This window comes from Alexandromys fortis, unplaced genomic scaffold (genome assembly GCF_014885135.2).
Source record: "Alexandromys fortis isolate MF-2015 unplaced genomic scaffold, M_Fortis_MF-2015_v1.1 scaffold_228, whole genome shotgun sequence".
NCBI classification, from domain to species: domain Eukaryota; kingdom Metazoa; phylum Chordata; class Mammalia; order Rodentia; family Cricetidae; genus Alexandromys; species Alexandromys fortis.
In genome coordinates this window covers 1,488,162-1,511,372 of record NW_026068115.1, presented here as the reverse complement: position 1 = coordinate 1,511,372, position 23,211 = coordinate 1,488,162, and the positions used below count along the sequence as shown (strand labels likewise).

Below are 23,211 nucleotides of genomic sequence, written 5' to 3'. Positions count from 1 at the left end.
ATGGAACCAGCCCTTTGTATATGAAGCCACCATGCTAATGCAGGGGAATTATTGCCACCAAATAAATGCTCCAGTTACAGCATGAGACTATCTGATCATTTAAAACACAGATTTTTAAAAAAATTATAAATTATATATTTATATATAAAATAATAAATATATATTTATATTTTTTTTAATTTCAATATAAAGCACCCCCTGGTGGCTCATATGGCCTATTACATATGAAACAATTTGTGATTGTTATTTAAGGTATTTAGCAAAATAATTTAGCAAATATTTAATCTCTATAAGATTTTAAGAATTCTACGATTTCTCTTTTTTTCTCTCCAGGCGTTCATTTTTATTTAGTACAGTTTGTAAAGGTTGTTTATTTAGTTGTTTTGTGAGAACAGGGTCTCACTATATCTCTGGTTAACCTGGTGCCTAATATATAGATCAGGCTAGACTTGAACTCACAGAGATCTACTGCCTTTGCCTCCTAAGTATTGGAATTAAAGGTGTTCACTACCATGTCTGGCCGGAGTTAAATTTTATCAAATGTTTTGAGGTCAACATTTAAAAATTTAAACCAAGGTAGTATCGTCCTTCATATCTAGTGACATTTTGGGTGACTTACATAAAGTGAGAATGATTTAAGGGAAAAAACTTTGCATCTGACTTTAGTACTTTGGGTCAAGAACTGCCGATTGTGACTTTGTGTATGTGTGACACAAACATGCACGCACGGCATGTGTCCAGGTGCTCACAGAGAACAGAGGAGGGTGTTGGATCTCTGGAGCTGGAGTTCCTGGCAGTTGTGAGCCTCCTGATGCGGATGCTGAGAACTGAGCTCAGGTCCTGTGTAAACATCATGCATTCCTAACTGCCAAGACAGTTCTCTAGCTTGATCTTACACTTTTTTGCTGTCTTGGAACTCTCTCTGTAGACCAGGCTGGTCTCGAACTCAGAGATCTGCCTACTTCTGCCTCTCAAGTGTGCACCACTACTGCCCAGCCTAGGATGATAGGAATTTATTTATTTCTCTGTATATCCCTGGTTGTCCTCTAACTCACAGAGATCTGCCTTCCTCTGCCTCCTGAGTGCTGGGATTAAAGGCGTGCACGATGACCGATGGGCTGTTTTACACTTCTTAAGGATAGGTTTTTTTCTTGGAAAATGCCACTGATAGTTGTGGTCTCCTTGACTTAATGGGGAGAATGAAATAAAGGAAGGGGCTGAGCTGGCTAAGCAGGTTAAAGGTATTTACTGCCAAGCCCAAAAGTCTTGAGTTTGATAGTTAAGAACTCACATGGTGGAGGAAAGAAAGACATTCACATGTGCAGTATGGGATTCATGTATCCACACAGATAGCTACAACGGTGCCTACCATGGAGCCTAAAGGTTTTTATTTGAATATTTTTCAGATCTTTTATGCTTTACCTACAGCCTCATATTTATGCATGAACAGGAATGCCATGCTAGTATATGTACTGCTTTATAGCTTGCCCTGTATACAATGCTGATTGTGTATATTGTTTCTGTTAGTAGAGAGCTCAGGTTCACGAGTTCTTCTCTTGAGCCCAGGGAAGCATTTTAGAGACCTAGAACCACATGAAATAAGAAAATATTTAAGTGTGCATGCTTTTTTCAGGCAAAGGTTCCTGAATTTTAGTAAATTTTCAAAGAGGTCTAACCCACAAGTTTTAAGTACCAACTATTAATGTATGATATATGATATATATATATGTACGTATAGATATACACTATATACACACACACTATATAATCGTATATATAATTTTAGTGTTGTTAGTTTTTGAACATTAACAATATAGCCCTTTTGAAGATATTTCCATGAATCTTTGGGTATTTGCATAATTAATTACTTAGGCTAACTTCTAGAATAAATTCCTTGGCTCCAAAAAATTCCATGATTCATAAAGACAGGTTTAGCCTTTGACTCACTGTTGGAACCCAAGATCGTTCCACAGTCACTAGTGAATGAGGAGAGGTATGGTTCTTAATGCTCATGTCATATTCTCTGTGTTCACCATTTCTTCTGCTGCTTTTACGTCACTAACAGTGCTGTGGTTAACACATTTCTGTCTGTTTTTCTGACACATTCTTGGGCTGAAGTCCTGGAAGTAGGGTTTCTGGATCAAGGCTTTTGTGTTACTGTCTCAGTGCTGGAGCTCAAACTCAGTCCTTCATGTGCAGGGCATGTGAGCTGCTACTGAACTTTACCCTCTGGTTCAGATTTTAAGGATGCCGGCCACTTGTCTAAACTTTTAAACATTTCGAAGTCATGCAGTGGGTGTTATAGCCTTTAGAGGAACTGACGTTTTTCATATGCCCTCCTCAACAGGCAGTGGAACAGGCTTGGCACTGCTGGGTACAGTGCATGCCGCCATTCTGGCTTTTCTGTGCAGTGTCTCAGGTTCCAGTTTTGACTGCTGCTAACAAGCCTTGGAGCAGATGTTTCCACCATGTGGGCCTATGTTCCCTCTTCAGGCTGCTGGCCTTGCAAACTATGTAGTAAAGATTGAGTCTTAAAGAATTGTTTTTAATTTTGTGTGTGTATGGCTGTGTGTGTGGTATGTGTATTCAGGTACAAGTACCCTTGGATGTCTGTCTGGAGCAAGACTTATAGGCAGTTGTAAGCCTCTTGGTATGGGTATTGGGAACAAAACTTGGTTCCACTACAAGAGCAGTACATACTTCTAAATATTGACTTATGTCTCCAGCTACCTTAAAATAGTTAACATTTTAAAAATTACATTCTGTTTGCATGCATGTCTGTGTGTGTTATGTTATGGAACATATGTGGAGGGGGTCAGAAGACATCTTGGTAGAGTTAGTTTTCCCCTTCCACCATATGGGTCTTGTGGACTGAATCTCAACTCAGATCATCAGGCTTGGCAGCAAGCACATTTATCTGCTGAGCAATCTCTGACCTCTTTTCAGACTGCTCATAAAATTCTTTCCTAGCCTTGACTTTTTCACTTTAAAAATGTTAGATTGTCAGCAGTTTGATCACGGGCCAGTGGAAATGCTGGGTGTCATGGAGCCCTTTCTGGTCTGAACGATGGCTTCTCTTTTGTGCTCCTTTATTTGTGTCTTAGGATTAGGCTGTATGGCAAACTCATCATATATTGGCTTCATTTTTCTTTTTTTTTTTAATATTTATTTATTTATTACGTATACAATAGTCTGTCTGTGTGTCTGCAGCCAGAAGAGGGTATCAGATCTCATTTCAGATGGTTGTGAGCCACCATGTGGTTGCTGGGAATTGAACTCTGAACCTTCGGAAGAACAGGCAATGCTCTTAACTGCTGAGCCATCTCTCCAGCCCCTGGCTTCATTTTTCTTGTCAAGAGCTAAAGGCTTGAACACAGCTGAACGGCTTGAACACAAGAGGAGCGTCTCACTGCTGACTTGATCACTAGCTTATCAGCCACCCCGGGAACTGAAGGGGACAATGCTGATAGGCTTTGGAATAAGCCAGCCTTGACTCAGGGACAATGAACAAAAGAAGTTCTCCATGTTTCTAGTTGTTGTTGGTTTATTTATTTATTTATTTATTTTGGTCTTTACTAAAATGGGAATGATAGGCTTTTTAGGTGGCTTGGTGACTGAGCTGAAATGAGTCATGTGGTATACCTCACAGTTTACAGCTGCCAATTGTAGATGTTCAACTGATTTAATTCCTTTCCCTGCTTGGTTCCTGTGCAAGCAATAGCTTCTTAATGAAACATCTAAGGAAAACTCTTGTCTGACCCTTGCAGCTTTTGCGTAAGCTACAGTGGACTAAATTTTTTCTGATCTAAATATGTCTTCTGATCCCCAGGTATCAAGGTTACATTGGTGCAGCCCTAGTTTTGGGGGGAGTAGATGTTACTGGACCTCATCTCTACAGCATCTATCCTCATGGATCAACTGATAAATTGCCTTATGTCACCATGGGTGAGTATTATGTTTTTCTTGACATAGCAATGTTAGGAAGAGCGGGCTATTCATAGGAAGGACAGCAGTGTAGATGATTTTGTTTTGTAGTCACTTCAGGTGTTAAGGCTATGTGGGAATGGGAACACCTTGTTATTTCTTGTATCAATATAAGAATTTGCAAAGATCTAAAAGCAAAAGGTTATGAATATGCTCAGAGGATTTGGGAGTGATGGGCAGGCAGAAAGCAAGGGAAAGTCCAGTGAAAGCTTGGACGGGTCCTGGTAGAAGATGAGGCAGGCAAGAGGAAGAGCGGGAGCCTCACTTTTCAGCATGTGGCTCTGGGGATGAGACTCAGTCATCTAGCCTGGTGGCAAGTGCCTTTTCCTACCAAGCCATCTCACCAGCTGGAGAAGCTCTCTGTGAAGCTGAATGCAGGTCCCTTTTGTCACCTACCTAATGTCTGAGGGATTGTGGAGAACCTTCGTTCCTACCTGTGAATTGTCAGCTGTACCTGGGCACCAGTTTGTTCCATATGCAGGAAAAATCTGCTCTATTGCCTGGCTTACCAATAGTAGTAATCTTTTCTCGTTGTTGCTTTAATTAAAAACTTTGAAAGTGATAAAATTGTACTTAGACAAATTGAGATTTTTCAAATAAAAGTTTATGTTAAATTTCTGAATCAAATTGTATAAATCCAGTTGTGTGTGGTTGCTGGCTTTCTTGCTATTTGCTGTCTGTCTTTCTGACTTGGCTCTGGAGCTGGGAAGATGGTTGCTTTGCACAGTTGGAAGTTGCCAGTTGGAGACTTTGCTATTCCATTGTGTTGGCTAGCCCTCTGAAAGGTGCTTTGTAGTAGATGTACTTCCCTCCTTGCTGGGGAACCTTACCACTTGGGTGGATCTTTGTGATTACTGTTTTTGTTTGTTTCAGATAAGATTTCAAATTCTTATGGGCTGATACTCCTGATCCTCCTGTCTTCACCTCCCAAGGCCTAGAATAGTAGGGTATGCACAACCATGTTTGTGTACACGGGTGGGTGGGTCTTTGTAATGTGTTGTTGGCTGCTTTTTATTTTTTTTACTCTTTGCTCTTTTGGAGGGGGTCACCACCCAGCTCCCAAATCAATCTCAATCTCCACCCCCCCAGGTTTATTCTTTTTTATGAATGCCCAGCCTTAGCTTGGCTTGTTTCTAGCTAGCTATTCTTAACTTAATTATCCTGCCTACCTTTTGCCTCTGTGCTTTTATCTTTATCCTATATACCTTTCTTTACTTCTTATTCTGTGGCCTGCTATGTAGCTGGGTGGCTGGTCCCTCGAGTCGTCCTCTTTCTCTTGCTCCTAGATCTCTTCTCTTCCCAGATTTCTACCCCTGTTTATTCTGCCTGCCAGGCCATCACCTATCCTTTCTCCTGCCTTGCAATTGGCCATTCAGCTGTTTATTAGACCAATCAGGTGTTTTAGATGGGCAAAGTAATACCGTTTCACAGAGTTAAACAAATGCAACACATCTTTGCATCATTAAACAAATGTTCAACAGTATTAATATAATATTTTAACTAATATTCTACAATAGTAATTCTCTTAAATGAAGATATTATAATTTAAAAGTTGTTCTAAATTGATTTATTTAAGAATTTTTTTTGCATCAAAGTGTTTTTATTTCTCTCCCTTTAATTCCATGAAGTGGTAGTAGAGTGAGGATTTTATTTGTTGGTGGTACCTGAGATTGAATGTGTTTAGCAAGTGCTTTATCACTGAGTTAAGTACTAAGCCTCAGCTCTCTTCAAATTTTGAGATGCCAAAATTATCTTACTAAGTTGCTCATTCTGGCTTTATAGCCTAGACTGGCCTTGAACTTGTGATCCTTCTGCCTCAGCATTTTGAGTAGCTAGGAGTATTAGAACTGTGTCATCAGACCCAGCATCATCCCTTTCTCTTAAAGTGGGTTGGGGGGCTTGAGACAGGGTCTCTCTACCTAGCCCTGACTGTTCTGGAACTCACTGTGTACAACAGGCCTTCCACTCAGAGCCACCAGCCTCTGCCTCCTAATTACTAGAACTAAACTCATGAACCACCACTGCCCGGCAGCACGTGTTTTTTTTTTTTTTTTTTTTTCCGAGATAGGGTTTCTCTGTGTAGCTTTGGAGCCTGTCCTAGAACTCTCTCTGAATACCAGGCTGGCCCTGAAATCATGGAAATCCATGTATCTCTGCCTCAGAACAGAGTTCTGGGATTTAAGGTACATACCACTGCCGCCCAGCCAGATACCAAGCATTTTCTAAATGAGAAATGGAATTTTTCTCTTGCTTTTGAACTGTAATGATTTGTCTTCCGTGTTGACTTTAGAAAATGTCATTTGAAGTAAGCAGTCAAGTAAGTAAGCATTTTGCTTGTGGCCTGCCACAGTTTTATGCTGCTCTGAACCTGGTTGAGTTCAGGACAACAGGTCCATAACTGAGTTTGTAGAATATTTCTTCTCTCTCTTTTGTCACTTTGAGATAAATTCTCTGTAATCCTGCTGTCCTGAAACTTGCTTTGAGGATGAGGCTAGCTTTGACTTCACAGAGATCCATCTTCCTGCCTCTGTCTCCCGAGTGCTGAGATTAAAGGAGTTTACCACCATGCCTAGCTTGTAAGATAGTTCTACTTTAGCCTACTTATTCTACACTGTCTGCTTTTGCTCTCCTAAAGGACTGAATTAAGACTTAACATCTGATTTAATATGCAAGTAAATTGTTGAATTTGACAGTTTGCTCACCTACCCATTTGTTCCTCAATTGTTTGTTTGCTTAGATTTTTATTTTATTTTTTAGGCAGGGTTTTTATGTAGCCCAGTTGCCTGATAGCTTGCTATGTAGATTAGGCTGGCCTCAACTCACATAGAAGTGCTGGCCTCAGTCTCCCAAGAGTTGGAATTAAAGGTGTGTGCCAGCACTCCTGGCCAGTTCCACAAGGTTTTTGAGTGAGATGTGTGAGAGGGAGGGTCTTTGCCCTCAGGATAGGCATAGTCTTTACAGAGAAGCAGATAATAGGTGTCAGCGAAGACAGTGGAAGCCTGTGAGAAAGGGTCACTTCTGAACTGAACTGGTAAAGCAGAGGAGGTTTGGCTGAGTCTTAAAAAGGAGACCAAGGTCCTTACTACAGTCATTTGTCAGATACTCACTTGACAGCACTAGTGTTAGTCATTGTGTTTGGGGCTAGGGACATAGTGCTCAGCACAGTGCCACCTCCAAGCTTATTCGTTGCCCTGTGGCTAAGAATGGCATTAAGAGACGATTATGATAATTAAAAGAGAATGCATATAAAGTGTTCAGACAATATCCTAAAATATAAGAATAACATTAGGATGAGCTCTTCTCAAATATGTTAACACTTAAATTAGTCAGGGTTCTCCAGAAAAACAAAACTAACATGATAAATGGTTGCATTTCTCGATCAATCAATGGGTAGATGGGCTAATTGATTGGTATATGGGTTGGGTTGGGTGGTTGGGTGGATAGATGGATATTAAGGAATTGGTTCTTTTAATTGTTGAAACTAACAAGTCAAACAAAATCTGTAGAGCAGGTTGACAGTCTGAAAATGTGCTGGAATATGCTCTAGTCTCAAGCAGAATTCCTTGTCTGGACAACTGGTTTTGCTCTTAATAAAACAACTTTCTCTTTGGTTAAAAAAACAAAGGAATGGCATTAAGCAGGTGAGTACATGCAACTCAACTCTAAGAAACCCCATGGTGTAAGTACCCAAGGTGAAAGACAGTAACAGTAATAGGAAAGAGTGTGGTGTCTGGGGAGTTCTTTCTGAGCAGGTGACACTGAAACACTGTCTGGTGCGAGTAGTATGTTCTTGACAAGAGCCGTGACTTGAGAGCTGAAGATAAGTCCACCTTATACCCTCCTCAAGGCTAACTAATACTGTTAGTTAGGTGTTGTTTCCTTATCCTCAAGATATGTCATGGTATATTGTGTGTTAATTCTAATTGGTCTTATTAATAAAAACCCATAATATAGGGGTTAATGCTGAAAGATCAGAGAAACAGCAAAGCATCCAGCCACTAGTTCTTACCTCTACATAATATCACTGTAGATTTAATCTATTCTTTTCTATGACTTACCTCTGCTGAATCCTCAGACTAAAGGGGCTATCCGGTCCCTACGAATCCTCAGACTGAAACCCCAGACTGAATTCTCTGAGCGCCTGCCTCCTCCTGCCTTATATTCTTCTCTCTACTCAGCCATATATATCATCACTCTTGTCTCCACCTCCTGAGTGCTGGGATTAAAGGCTGTGATCCCAAGTGCTGCTATCAAAGGTGTGAGCTCTGTTTCTCTTTTAGATTGATTCTATCTTGTGTAGCCCAGGCTGGCCTTGAACTCACAGAGATTGCCTGCCTCTGTCTGCAAAATGCTGAGATTAATGGTGTATGCCACCACTGCCTGGCCTCTGTGTGGCTAGTTCTGCACTCTGATCTTCAGGCAAGCTTTATTTGTTAAAGCACAAACAAAATATCACCATAGTACATCTTCATCTATTCTTCTCTATGACTTACTTCTTAGCTTGTATAGTTGTCTTTTTAAAGAATAGATGGGAGCTAGAGAGTTGGCTCACTGGTTACCACCACAGGCTGCTCTTGCAGAGGAACCAGGTTCAACTCCTAACACCCACATCACAGCTCACAACCATCTATAACTCAAGTCCTAGGGGAGCTAGAACTTCTGCACATATGTACATGTGTATGTTTATGATGCTCATACATATAAAATCATTAAATCTAAAAATAATTTTTTTAAAAAAGAAAATGCATACATGAGGCCATGCTGTCTCCCATAATCCTCTCCCACTGATTTGTCGTATGTTTTATTTTTTGTGGTATTGGAGATCAAACCTAGGTCTTGTGCATGAGCAAAATGCTTTGTCACTGAGCTACATCTCCAGCCCCTCTATAAATTGGTTTTAAGGGTTTTGTTTTTCTGTGGGTCTAAATAATAAGGAGAACATTATTTCTGTAGTTGCTCTGATCGATTGCTTTATATGGCTGTGCCATGATTTACCAATCATTCTCTTAGCAATGAACGCTTTGCTTTTCAGAGTTTTACTAGTGTATCGATTGGTTTCTATGAATGCATACTTGATTTTACTACATTTATAGTGTTAAATTTCTAGATTAGAATATGTTCATGAATTCTTTTACAAGCAATAGAAATACTGCATGATGTCAGTAAAAGGGGTGTTTTGTTTTAATAGCAGGTGGTTTCTAGCCTACCTGGGAGGACAAAAATTGGGTTTGGGGCCAAGAACAGTGCCAAAAAACAAAACAAACGAACCCACTTGAGAATGGACTGTGGCAGGTCTGTAGAACCTCCGCAGCGGTAGCTGGACAGGCTCTGAGCTGAAGCTGCAGTCCTTGCACTGCCAGAGAACTGTGTGGGAAAGGGTGGGTGCTCTGAGGTTGCGGCTCAGCCTGCTTATGTGAGAGTGAACTTGTTCAGGCCCAGGAAGAAAGTACAGCTGCTGGGCAGGCAGTCCCCAGAAGTGACAGATGGTAAACGGTACAGGGCGTTTTACCTTTCAAGAGCTACTGCCAAATTGCCTTCCACAAAGATGGCACTAATTTACCCTCCCACCAAGAGAACACAAAGATATCTTTCTGGAGCAGCCTTCCTGACACTGGATTTGTTTTTGCCAGTTTGATAAGGGGGAAAAACCCAGGAAGAAGTTTGCTGCTTCACTCTACCCGCAGACCTCCTTGGACCTGTGCTTCCCAAGCTCTGGAGGTGAGGCAGGAGCAGTGCTGGGGAGTGGGGGAGATTCTGTCTAGGGGCCCAGTAGAAGCGAAATAGGAAGGGACGAAGATGCGTGAATATTGCGAGGATGGGCCAGAGGTGACGCTAGACAAGATGTTTTAGTTTTGTCCTGGAGGTTCCTAACCTCAGGCAATCCTACCTAATCTATCCAATATGGTTAGATTTGCTGTCAGTCTGGCATCAAAGGGAGCATTGATACGAAAGAGGCTTGGAAGTGGAGGTAGATTGTGTTCTGACCAGGCATGTGACAGCTGTGGACAGGCCCAGCGGCAAGAGGGATGTGGAGAGTACTCAGTAGCTTGCCGAACCACGGGCCAGACCCTGCATTTTTGATGTTGGTTCTTTGCTGTCTTCTTCCATGCCGCTGAACTGCTGGTAGCTGCGATGTGGCAGTAACTCTTCTACCTGGGCAGCCTTTCTAGTCTCGTTTCTTGCTGCTTTTCTGTGTATAGCTGTGTATAGTCTGTGGCAACCCCTTGTTCTCACCTGAATGTTTTCACTGCTACCTCCAGGCTGCTTCTGCAGGAGTGGTTTTGCAGTCTGAAACATCTTCCTTGTTACCTGAGTCCAGCCTGAAGCCATTCTCTCCAATAGTCCTAGGAATAGTGGCATGTCCTGATTCTAGGATTCAAACCTTAGCCAAACTCTGTTCCTCTTGGCCTTGTCCAACCTTTATGTTTCTTCAAAACTCTGTGCTTTCTGAGAGTGGAATCGTGTCCTAAGAGTCTGCCAGAATCTTGCTTTGTAACTTGTTTGTGCCAGTGAACTTAGTAACCTTAGCTGCTGTCTACTGTGGACTGTTGGTTTTCAGTTTTGGAACAGAGTTAGTGTTGATTCTGTTCTGTGTGTGTGGCTCCAATTTAGCTGTAAGAAATTAGCAGAAAGCATTGTTCATGTGGCTGGTCCTTTTTTATTATTGAATCTAGTGTTATTTTAAATTTATTAAAAGTAAAGCATATTACTAGATTCAATAATAAAAAAGGACCAGCCACATGAACAATGCTTTCTGCTAATTTAGTATTATTTTAAATTTATTAAAAGTAAAGCATATTAGCCGGGCGGTGGTGGCGCATGCCTTTAATCCCAGCACTGGGTGCTGCCACATTATCACCTGTTAATTCCATCCAACTGATTCTGTTGTTGCTATTTTATTGATGAGAAACCCAAAGCTGTTATTCTCGGCTGCTAAGTTGCAAAGCAGGATTTGAACTTTTGGCTTTCCTTGAGTAAATTCTAGTACAACATTGGTGGTATGATGGTTTGGTATGGTGGTTTGGTTTGTGTCTTCATTCTGCTGATTCCCTTTCCTCCTCTTCCTGTCCTGTTGAGAGTGGGGAGCTAGATTGAGGGAGACCTCCAGAATTGGCAGGATTTGATGGGTTTTGTTTTCATTCATGCTCATTATTTTGGATGAACAACAGCCCAAACCTCCGATGAAGAAGCAAGTGGAGGGCCATCCTCAAACCAGATAGTTCCATGTTTTCCTGGGTTGTGAACATCCTGGGGGAAGTTTCAGGCTTCTACTAGCAAAGCTTGAGTGAGAAAATGAATACTTCACCTAAACTCTGTTTTCTTTGTAATAAGGTGGGTTTGGTTTGGTTTGGTTTTTGGTGATTTGACAGTAAGCACCATTAGTCCCAATTTCCAAAAATGGTGTACCTAAAGTTTGCCGCAGGGTAGTGTGGGCAACCAGCCAGGTGCCTGAAGTCTATTTTTATGTTGAATAGATGTCACCCATCCTATCTTTCTCATTTGGCCCACTAGCATAGGTGATCTGCCGCATGCTGGTCTTACTGGGTTTCCAGGGAGGGAAGACTGCATTGGCCCACCCTGTGATCTGGTCCTGCTCCAGAGCATGTTGACCGCAGTGACAGCAGCATTCAGACCCCGCAGCAGCACAGCTGTGGGGGATGCTTCACCAAGTTGTGCTCTACCCAGCGATGTAGAGAGGGAGGCTCCCAGTGGGTTCTTGACACCTAGCAAGGAAGTGCATAAACTAGAAGAGGGAACGCTAAAGTTTTCATATACTACGTCGTTTTTAGGAAACTAATTTGGAAGAGATTGCCAATGTGATTTGTGGAAGCTGGACAAGTTTCTAGCTTTTTTTTTTTAAGAGAGAATGTTTCAGTCAATTTTTTTTTTAGATAGACAAAATACAGGCTCTTAATTCTCAGATTAATTAGCTTATTCCGTGGACTTGCCAGCTTTCCTTTATTAGGCAGATTGAAGTCATGTCAGGAGAAGCTTGGGGACGTCTTTTTGTTAGGTTGGCAGTGTTCCTTGTAGCAGCATTGGTGTGGTATATAAAATTTTTATTTTGCCTGCTTATCCACATAGAGAATTAACATGAATACATTTCAAGCATGACATTCCTGGAAATGAGGCCCTTGGACAATTTAGATAAGGAATAGACATTGGTATGCATCATTAGGGAAGATGCAGGGTCACTACAAGGGCCGTTGAGGAAAAGTCTATCCCCAGATAAACTGAGTACACAATTTCCTAATTACTGGAATATTCCTCCTAAGCCCTAGTTCACAGGGGCCCTGAGCAGTTAAGAGGTTGGGGGCAGAGAGGCAGAAACAAACCAGTGTCCTGTCTTAGAGACAAATGAATCCTGAAATTAAGCTGGAACATGAACAGTGCCTTGGTCACTATTGGATTGCTGTGAAGAGACACCATGACCAAGGCAACTTTTACGAGAGAAAACATTTAACTAGGAGCTTGCTTATGGTTTCAGAAGAGTAGTCCATTATCATCCTGTCAGGGAGCATGGTGGCATGCAGGTATGGTGCTGGAGAAGTATCTGAGAGCAACATCCTGATCTGGAAACAGAGGAGAAAAAGAGAGCCTGGGCTTGGCATGAGTTTTTGGAAGTTCAAAGCCCACCCTTAGTAGGCTCTTCCTCTAACAAGGCCATACCTGCTAATTCTTTTCTAATAGTGCTACTCCCTGATGACTAAGCATTTAAATACATGAGTCCATTTTTACTTAAACCACCACATATAGAGAAGCTGAGAATTAGCTGGGCGGTGGTGGTGCAGACCCTTAATCCCAGCATTTGGGAGACAGAGGCAGGTGGATCTCAATGAGTTCAGGGCGAGCCTGCTGTACAAGAGAAGTTGAGGATCACTTTTTCTATATTTTACACTAAAGTACAGTCTTTGTACTTTAGTGTACCCCCCCCCCCTTCTTGAGGCTTGCTATATATCCAGGCTGACCACAAAACTCCTGATTCCCTCCCTGCCCAGCCTCCCCAGCTCTGCAAGGACGGATGAGTGCTGCCACTCCTGTTGTGCAGACTTGCTATCTCCACGTGGCTTAATTTGGGAAGATTTCCTATAGTGGATCAAATCAACTTGCTTCAGGATGGGAAGCGTTTCATATTCACTTTCAGTTCCTCAGTCAGCTATGGATTTAGCTGTATTCAGTTCTTCGGCTTTTGTGGATACTTCCTAGAAGACTGGTCTATGGACTGCGTCACTGAAGTGTTGCTGGGGGTCTTTTTGCTGCTTTGGGAGTTCTAGAAGTTCTGTATATCACTATAGATTTCTTTTTGTGCCCTGCATCCTGTGAATCAGAGGCCAGGAAAGATCTGTGCTGGTCCAGGAAACTTGATTTCTTGGAAGCTTTGTGAGACAACAGTGGCCCCGAGAGGACTGTTCAGGAAGTACTGAGGTTTAGGTTAGAGCTTTGGAAGAAGCTGTGGAAATTTTGGCTGTAGGCCTAGCTTTGCTTGGACCTAACCTCTTGGAACCTGAGATCTGTTATTTTAAAAATGAAGCTGGTGTGATTTTGGTGGTGGTAGGGTCTTTATTTTTGGCAAGTCTGCAAATCAAGCTTGCCTTTTAATCTTGGGAGCTGAGAGCCACAACTACAAATCGTCTCCTTCTAATGTGCTGATATGTCTGTGAACACACAGTCACTGTGCAGTTACCTGAGATACTATGTCTGTGAACACACAGTCACTGTGCAGTTACCTGAGATACTATGTCTGTGAACACACAGTCACTGTGCAGTTACCTGAGATACTATGTCTGTGAACACACAGTCACTGTGCACTGTGCACTGCATGTGCTGCTCTGCCCTCGGTGCCATTTTGAAGTACTGTGAAAAGACCTCATCTTTGGAGTCAGTGTAGCTTTAGCTTTCATGGCTATCTATGATTTATCTTGATATCTGCTGTAAAATGGTGGCTAGAAGCTGAATGTGGCAATGTATGCTTTTAATCCCAATAATATGAAAGCTGAGGTAGGAAGATTTTAGTATGGCTACATTGAGAGCTCTGGGCCTGACTAAGCTATGCAAAGAATGGCTAAAGGTCCTGTCCCCTTGAGAAGGGTTTGAAGGTGCAGTGGATGCCCTGAGTGAAAACATTTGCTGGGAAGCCCATAGTAAATGCTTGTGAAGGGTTGCAGTCATTTTCTATGCAGTTCTGTGTGCTCAGATTTCTCTGGCACCTTTCCCTGCTTTGATTAGTACACGTAAGGTCCATTTTAGATTTAAAATGTGTAACACATGGATTTTGAATCTTTAAGATTTCTATGGCTGTAGAGTGCCAAAAAGAAAACAGCTGGGAGCTGAAAGCACTTGGAAGTTGAATTCTCTGTCTGGCTTCCTGGTTGCTGCAAAGGTGGTACCAAGCCAATAGATGGTGCCCTTAGGTAGAGAGGAGAAACCTCTCCTTGTAAAATCGTGATGTTACCTGGAACAGAATGTAATATAGCTAGCTTTTTTCTGACCAGAGTAGACTTTGTTCTTGGTGTCAGTAAAATACTGAAGGTATTGAATTAATATTTTCTTCATTTTTTTAGTCTCTGACATTTTCCCATGAAATTGACTTTGAAAGTTCAGTACTCACTCTATCTCCAACCAAATAAAAGCCCTTGCCAGGAGTACTTTAGATCAGTTAAAGGAAGTGTCAGTCTTACATTCTTTGCTTTAAATCCCACTTCAGAGAGATTGAGGTTAACTAATTCCTCTCTCCCTGCTCTTGCCTCAGAATTGGACCAGCTAAAACCAAAGTGCCTTTGAACTCATAACCTAGCACTTGCTGTCTTTTATTTTCTGATTTTAGGTTGGATTAAGTGGAAGGCCACTTTGCTTTTCTGGGTAGTTCATAGAATGAGGACGGTGCTGTTTCCAGCGCTAGGGTCCGTTCCCATTCTTCCATTGCTAGCTGTGTAGCTTCGAGCAGGTTTCTTCACTTCTAAATGTAGATTTTTCCATGACTGAAAAGAAGATACAGATTAATTAACTGTCCAGTTTTTTCAGTAAGTGGGATTTCTTGTTTGTACCATGTTTTATGATTAAAATCAGGGATACCGTATAAATCACTAAAATCTCTCCCTTTTTTATGATGGTTCTGAGGGACTTGACAGCTTGGGAAAGACTTGCAAAGCAGGCTCAACCCGCAGTACAGGAAGTGGTTCTGCAATGGAGCACAGAGGTGCTTCCCTCTCCTGTGGCAGGCAGGTGCAGTGGCTGATGGCGTCTTCAGATCCAAGCCTCAGACCTCCTGTCTGGTGCCTGCATGTGGGTGACCAGGAGGACAAGCATATGTGTAGGGTTTTCACCCTCCATCTTAACCCAAATAAGCCTGGAGTTTTAAGGCACCATTTCTCTCCATACCTTTTGCCATGTCACTAAAATACATTAATAAGTAAACCTTCTACATTTTAAGTCTAGATGCCCTGAGTTTTCAGGCATTTAGGATTGTTGATAACCTGTCAGGTCTATGAGACTTTACAGTTGCAATTATGAGGAAAATCCCATTCCCTTCAAGTGGTGTTTTACATATTTACTCACAAGTACACATGCAGAGTAGGATATGCATTGTTTGAAATTCTAGTTTTTGAGTTAAAAATGTTGGATGATTAAGAACATATATATTCTCAGCATATTAACTGGGAGTATATTTCCAACAGTTTATTGGGAATTAAAAGTAGACCCTGACATTGAAGTATATTTGTTGATGAAAAGGAGGCATTCTTCCCCTCAAGAGGGTTTAGCTGTAATACTCAGTGCTTACTCAGGAGTGAAAACATCAAATTAAACTGTTTATGCTGACAAAGGACAAATCTGGATTTCAGCAAGCCGTGCAAGATTGTCTGATTGCTTGCCCTGCTGCCTGCCTCCAAAGCTTTTGGCCAAGGCTTCTAATGAAATGCATGCATACAATTAAACCTTTTCAAGTCTGCGGCTTAGACTTTCTGAGCCCAGAGAGGTACTCCACTGCTCTCTAGTGGCTGAGCACAGTCCCTTGGCACCAGCATTGCTTCATATTCATAAATCAGCTTTTCACATACTGGCATTGTTGGCCCTCAGTGCAAGCACCAGTACCAAGAGACGAGGCCTTGTAGACAGAAATGGAGTGAAAAATGACCTCCATCCATAGGTCTGTGGAAAGTACCAGATTTTCCCCAGGAAGAGTGGCCAGTTGACTAACAATGAGCAAGTGTGTGAGTAAGTGCTCTGTCAGGGAGAGCTGACACTGATGGATTAGAAAGTTCAATGGTGACTCCTTTATCGCTGCATACATCTTCCACCTTGGCAGACCACGTTGCAAGCAGGTCCTAGTGTGCTTAAAACGTACTGCTCCTTAGCAGGGGCAGCCTTTTTTCCTGTGAAGCTCTGATAAAATTGATTTGGGGGAAAGCAGTGGGAATCCATTTCCTGCTACCTCTCAGAACTTCTCGACATTGAGAAAAGAAATTTTGAACATCTTGGTTCTCATTAAAGCTGCTGCTCAGGGGCCTGTTGAGAATGAGTGTATCAAGTCACTGCTAGAGGACAAGGATCTGTCCCACAGTCGTTATGACAGGTAACTTTCATTGAGCTCTTACTATGCCCCAGCATTCAGCTTTGCACAGTGTCTTGTTCAGTCCGCAAGGGCCATTGAAGGTGTTGTCATCCTGTCTGTGGGGAAAGGAAGCTAGGGCAGCTGCTGTACTGGATACCTTAGTTTTTGAGGCAGTAGCATTTTGTGGTGCCCAGTCTAATGTGCCCAGAGAAACCAGTATGTTTAGAAACATGGCCTACTGGGTAGCTGTGTGTTTCAGAACTTGGATGACTTGTGTGTCCCGAATTGCTTCTGAGTAGTGCTGGGCTTCCTAGCTCCCAGACCAAGGTTTAAATCTTCATCCTTCTTGCCAGCTGCTCTGCTGTTGGAAAGCTACTTGGAACACGTGGGATGTTAGTTATAGTCTGTAACATGGAGAACTGTCCCCAGCACGTGACTTCAGGGCAGATTCCCACCTGCCCCACTTCCTCGAGTTTAGGCAGGAGAATCAATTCAGTTTCAGCTGTCTAGTAATGATGACTACAGAATCACTATGTTTGATTTAGTATTTAAACACTGATATAAGGAAAGAATATGCTACAAACCTGTACACAGTCCGTGTTAATGCAGGCATTTAAAATATACAGAGCAAGTAAGAGGCTGTGAATTTTCACAGGACATCTCAGATTTTGTTCTGAGTTCTTGCAGAAAAACAGGTTCAGGCTATAGGTTGAACATCCTACCTCTGAAGTGTGAAACTGGGTATTATAACTGCAGGTAGACACTGTCACACTGGACCTCATGTGACAGATTGCAGCCGGAACTGAGATCCCCTTACATAGTGCATAAAATTACCTTCAGGCTATGTGTATAGGTTGCATATGAAGCAGATGATTTCATGTTTAGATTTGGGTCCCATCCCAAGATATTTCATTATAATTATGTATGCATATTTCTCCAAATCCGAAATTCAAATTATTTTTGGTCTCAGTCATTCTGGATAAAGCTATTCAATGTGTACTAATGCTGGTAAAGTGCCTTCCGAGGTTTCAAAAAATGAAGACTAATTTTGCTTTTTGAAAAAAAAATGTGGTTATGTAATATAAATACTCCTAGAACAGATACCCAAGTGTCACTGCTAGACACTAACAACACTTTTAATCATTTAAGACGTTAACAAAAATTCAAATTTTTTTTTAATTTTTAGGTAAAAGTAATGCAGATTATATTCAGATGTGTGGTAATTAGTATGAAATCAACCAGAAAGGAAAAACCTGCTAGCCTGATTTCTTGGTAGGAGTGGTAAATGAAGTAAACAGCCTTTTCTAGGCTGTCTTGATAATCTTGACCTTGGTGCTTGGCTTTCTTGTGTCAGAGACAGGTGGTGGAAGGGAGAGAACCCTCTGACTTTTGGGTGAACATTGTAGCTCGGGGCATCATTGTTGCCTGACATGTGTGAGGCCCTGGGTCTCATCTCTAGTAACACAGATACAAACCAAAGAAAAAGAAAAGTAGATGTGGAGATGGAGGGGATGACAATGATGCTCAGGCAGTCTAAACTATGTAGGAAGACTATTGCAAATAAACCAAAACTCCAAAAAAAAAGCAGATTTTGACTTTTTTTTAAATTTAATTTAATTAACTAATTAAACAGAGGCAGGTTTCTCTGTAGCAGCTCTAGCTAGCTGCCTTGGAACCCACTTTATAGACCAAATTGGTCTTGAACTCACAGTGATACACTTGCCTCTGCCTCTCAAATGCTGGGATTAAAGGCATGCGCCACCATTCCTGGCTCAGCTTCAGAATTCTTGATGTGCTGCTGGTCATAAGCCATGCATTGTGTCAACCTCCCCTGTTTAAAAAGTGGGACCGATATGGTGTGCCATGTCTGAAGAGTTACAGAACTAGTGGATCTCTGTGCCTTGGAATTCCTAGGATTGTGTGTCTTGCAGTTGTTTGCCAGAGTCTGCTTCTATGTAAGTGCTGGTGTGCTCTACTAGGTAAAGAGGGACACGGTATGTTTGTGGTGACTGACTGCTGCTCTTCCTTGGTCCTCTTGATTTATCATGGATTGACCTTCAGGCATGTGCTGTCAGATAGAAAGATGTGACGATAGCAAGGTTTGCTGGTTTTGTTTATCCTTTCACAGTGTTGGATTTTCTCTAAGTTTATACCTTCTAAATTGCAAGTAATACGTGCTTTTTGAAGAGAAAATTTTAAATACAAGAAAACAGACTAAAACTAGTCTTTGAGAATTAGGCTTTTGTTTGGATTCATATGCTTGCAGCCTTGTGTCATTTGTGTTAAGCAAGCATGTCTACCCATACTGTTTTAGAAGATGCTCTTTCCCACTGAAGGTTCTCTTATGGACCGTTGATACTGGAAATGAAAGTACTTCTGCTTTGACATATTTAATTGATTTGTGCATATAATACTTCAATATTTATTTCTCCCATCTCTTGCTTATTAGACCTTTAGATATCTCTAGGTTTTTGTTTTATTGCTGCTGTTTCTTGCTCTAAACAACGTACCCTCTGTATGCAACTTTGTTCCTTAGAACAACTCCCTGCGGGGTGGGATGGGAGTGGGTGGAGTGTTGAATTAGGTGCGGCGGCAGGGCTGCGTCCCTGGCATCCAGCCGCCCGCATGGCTAGGTTATGCCCCGAAATAATTACATGGAAACTGTATTTTTTTAAACACTGCCTGGCCCGGCTAGTTCCAGCCTCTTATTGGCTAGCTCTTACATATTGTTCTAACCCATTTCTATTATTCTGTGTAGCCCACGAGGTGGCTTACCAGGGAGGATCTTAACCTGCGTCTGTCTGGAGTGTGAGAATCATGGCGACTCCTCGACTAAGCTTCTTTCTCCCAGAATTCTTTTCTGTTTTCTCCACCCACCTAAGGGTTGGCCTAGCAAGGGGTTTAGGCAGTTTCTTTATTAATAAGAAATCACTCCCACATCAGTGGAGTGGGGTTTGGGTGGGTTTGCATAGCTTCTGGTTTCTAGTTGTCTTTTCAAATTCCGGAAAGAAAAATTCTGTCCCCTTTTGCCTCTTCCAGTGGACTACTGTGCCAGTTTTATCACATCTTTGTCAGCACTGGTTGTTACTCTTCTTAATCTTTGTTAATTTAAAAGGCAGACAGTGGCTGCTTTATTTTATTTGACTACTAATGAAGTTGTGTTTCTGACCATGTATCTGTTTTTTTAGCTTATATACTACTGTATCTTTGTTAGAAGTGATGTTGTTTTTGTTTGAGCCTTTCAGTTGTTAATATTTTGCATTTTGCACATTTTTCTGAGTTTCAGCATTTGTATTTTACATTACAACTTATTTATTTGTGTGTGTTTGTGTTTATTTTTCGAGACAGGGTTTCTCTGTAACTTTGGAGCCTGTTCTGGAACTAGCTCTTGTAGACCAGACTGGCCTCAAACTCACAGAGATCCGCCTGCCTCTGCTTTCCAAGTGCTGGGACTAAAAGTGTGTGCTACTACCGCCCGGCCCCTAACTTTTTTTTTTTTTTAAGTTAGTGACCTGATAACATACAGGAACAGATATTTCATTTAAAATTTTGGGTGGAGGGGCTGGAGAGATGGTTCTGTGGTTAAGAGCACTGGTTGCTCTTCCAGAGGATTCAGGAGACTTGTGTACAACTCCAAGCACCACAACTGCCTGTAACTCCAGGATCTTACACCCTTACAAATATACCTGCAGGCAAAACACCAATGCACAAATAAGTAAATTTAAATAAAATACAGTCTTGGGTGGAAATGTGACCTTGACATGAGCTCCTTCTGCAGGTCAACAGTAGTTGTCCCACCAGTTTCATCTCAGAGAACTGTGGTGGGACATTGGTGGAGTAGACCGCACCCTCTTTCCAGGACTTTGCAGAGAGTCAGTCCTTTAGTGAGCATCTTGCTAGGGAAGCCAGTGTAGTGGCTGCCATGGATTGAGTGTTCACGGAGCACAGTTCCTGGCCCTGCTAGTGCCAGCACCCTGAGATGTAGATTTTCTCTGTGTTGGGTATCAAGAGAGGCTGAATTGGTAAGGATTGGACTTGCAGGAGGACAGTGACCTGGGAGGTAAGGCAGATAGTGAGTATGTAGGCATTTCAGGCAAGTCATCTCTAAATGCTAGTTATCAAATTGTTCTCTCTTTTTTTCTTCCTGTTTTAGAGAGCTTTGTTCGGGAAGCAACAGTGACTGCTCAGTAACTATGGGAGGGCTGAAAAAGACAGACTTAGGTTGCTAAGGAGCAGTTAGTTACATGGAAACTCGTGAGGAGATGGAGAGCTTTGCTAGTAGGATACAGAAACCCAGGAAGGGTAACCCACTCCTATGGTGGTGGGATACTTGGTCTCGCTAGGATAGGGGATAATAAATTGGATGCAGTTTTGTTGTTTTATCTTTTTGAAAATTGAACTTGGGTTATATCTGTTTGCCTTTTATTCAGCCTAGTGTGGTGAATTAGGCACTAGACAGTAAATATTCTTTTATACTTTGTAAGATGCTAGGTGCTATCATCACTCTTTAGGACTTGTTCAGTTTCTCTGACTCCTGGCCAGTTGCATTCTCTGTTCAGCACAGTGTAATAATCCAACATGGATTTGTTTGGTGCTTGGTGTGGGGCTGCAGCTATGGAAAGGGAGGACAGGTCTCAGAGGAAAGTGGTAGGCTCTTTTGGGCTGGGTGGTAATGAGGAAGGACTCTTGGGATTTGAAGGTGATTAGGAGTGTGGTAGACTGTCAGGGGTCCCAGCCACTGCCCCTTACCAAGGTGAGAAGGCTGAAATTAGCATGGGTCTTTGGAAACTGAAAGTAGAGTGTGAAGTATGTGCATTGGGGAAAAAAAGGGTAGTAAGCCTGGCCATGACTAGTCTTGTGTATCCTTTCACAGTTGTCTTATGTAAATAGATCTGTCTATGTGAGAGGGCCGTATAAGGTCAGCCGAGATGGGATTCTGCTTCTGTGCGTGTTGGGCCTATAATCTTGGGTGAGATGGTTACCAGTGCAGTGAGTTGCTATAGGGAAAAGTAAGTGACATAGGACATTCATTACATGTGGCACATTGGTGCTCACCACTGGGCCCTGTTTGCTTCCTTTTCTTTCGATGTGCTGTCCTTCCTGCTGGAGTGAGAGTTTATGGAGCACTGGCTGTACATCTTATGTTCACAGAGTTCAGCCTCCATGTGTGGAAAGTAGGTGTCACTAGTGTCCGGTTTCTTAACCGGACAGGGTTGGAGAGATGGCTCATCCATTAAGAACACTGCCTGCTCTTCCAAAGGTCCTGAGTTCAATTTCCAGCAACCACATGGTAGCTCAGAACCATCTGTAATGAGATCTGGTGCCCTCTTGAGGAAGAGACCTGGTCAGTTGTCCTCATCAACTTAGACCACGAATCTGCCCATATGGGACTGCCTGTGCGTGCTTCAGCATTGCCAGGGCATACTTTTCCTTCCTTCCTCATTTCTTTACTGGACACGCTGCATGTAAAGCACAGGCTCCTGTGCTGGCAAGCTGTTCTCTGCCTTTGTGTACATTTCTTCCTTACAAGAAACCAGATGGTTCGAAACTCAGAGGTGTCCATGTTTTTAAAATAAAAAATAGAAGAAATGGTCTTTCAAAAGAATTTGCCCTGGCTTTGTGTATGGTAATGCCTGGCTAGGTGGCTTGATGCTGAAGCAGTGGGCAGCTCCAGGTGTCCATTAATGGTGTATAGGAAAAGTGAGATGCAGGGTTTGAACATTTTGTAGGTCACGTGGTGGCTGGACCTGTCTGGCATTTGTCTGATGATTTGTTGTATCTTGTTTTGGGCTCAGACCAAGATCTGGGAGCTTGAATAAACATTAGCGACACTCTTCCTGTTGAGTGTTTTTTAATGGCAGCTCTCATTGCATTGCCTTGAAGTTCTCTGATAATTTTATTCTGCCCTCTTGTGGCTTTGACAGTTGCAGTCCTGTGTGAATTCTTACCCATACTTTCTGTGCAGCATATTTGACTATAGTCAAACCTGTCCACAGGGAGCGTGCCATTCCTAGCCCTTCTATGGACTCATCAAAGGGGGCGCCAGATCCCTTCTTTCATGTAAACTGGGGGCAGGAGCTAATTTGCAAATGATGTTGGAATTCTCTTGAGGTTGAATTTCTTTTTATGTTTATTTTGGAACCACTTGTATTGATCCAAGGGTGAAGCATAGTTTAGGAGGTTCTTCCCAGAAACTGTTTCTCCTGTGTGTGGAAGACGATGGTAAACAGGAAAGCAGAGAGGCCTTGTTCACGGTCCTACAACTCTGCACTGTGGAGCACCCTCTGCCCCCACCCCCAAACACATGACAGACCTTTTTTTGTACCAGGAGTTGGGGGTTCTGGTGTGTCCTTTCTGCTTGGAGAAATTGCTTGTGGTGTTACTGCCAAGCAGGAAGCAGCTTCAGATTGAGGAAGAATTGTTTGGTTGGGTGGGAACTTTTTTTTTTATTTTTTTTTTTATTTATTTTTTATTTTTTTTAAAATATTTATTTATTATGTATACAATATTCTGTCCTTATGCCTGAAGGCCAGAAGAGGGCACCAGACCTCTTTACAGATGGTTGTGAGCCACCATGTGGTTGCTGGGAATTGAACTCAGGACCTTTGGAAGAGCAGGCCATGCTCTTAACCACTGAGCCATCTCTCCAGCCCCGGGAACTATTTTTTTTTTAATGC

General features: G+C 42.2%; 1 protein-coding gene across 1 annotated transcript in view; it reads left to right on the top strand.

Annotated features, from left to right (window-relative positions):
- Positions 1-23,211, top strand: part of Psmb7 (proteasome 20S subunit beta 7) — a 59,398-nt gene that overhangs the window by 6,061 nt on the left and 30,126 nt on the right. Inside the window, exon 5 of the mRNA XM_050124848.1 lies at positions 3,830-3,945. Coding sequence (XP_049980805.1) covers positions 3,830-3,945 — 116 coding nt within the window. The remainder of the gene's footprint in view (positions 1-3,829; positions 3,946-23,211) is intronic.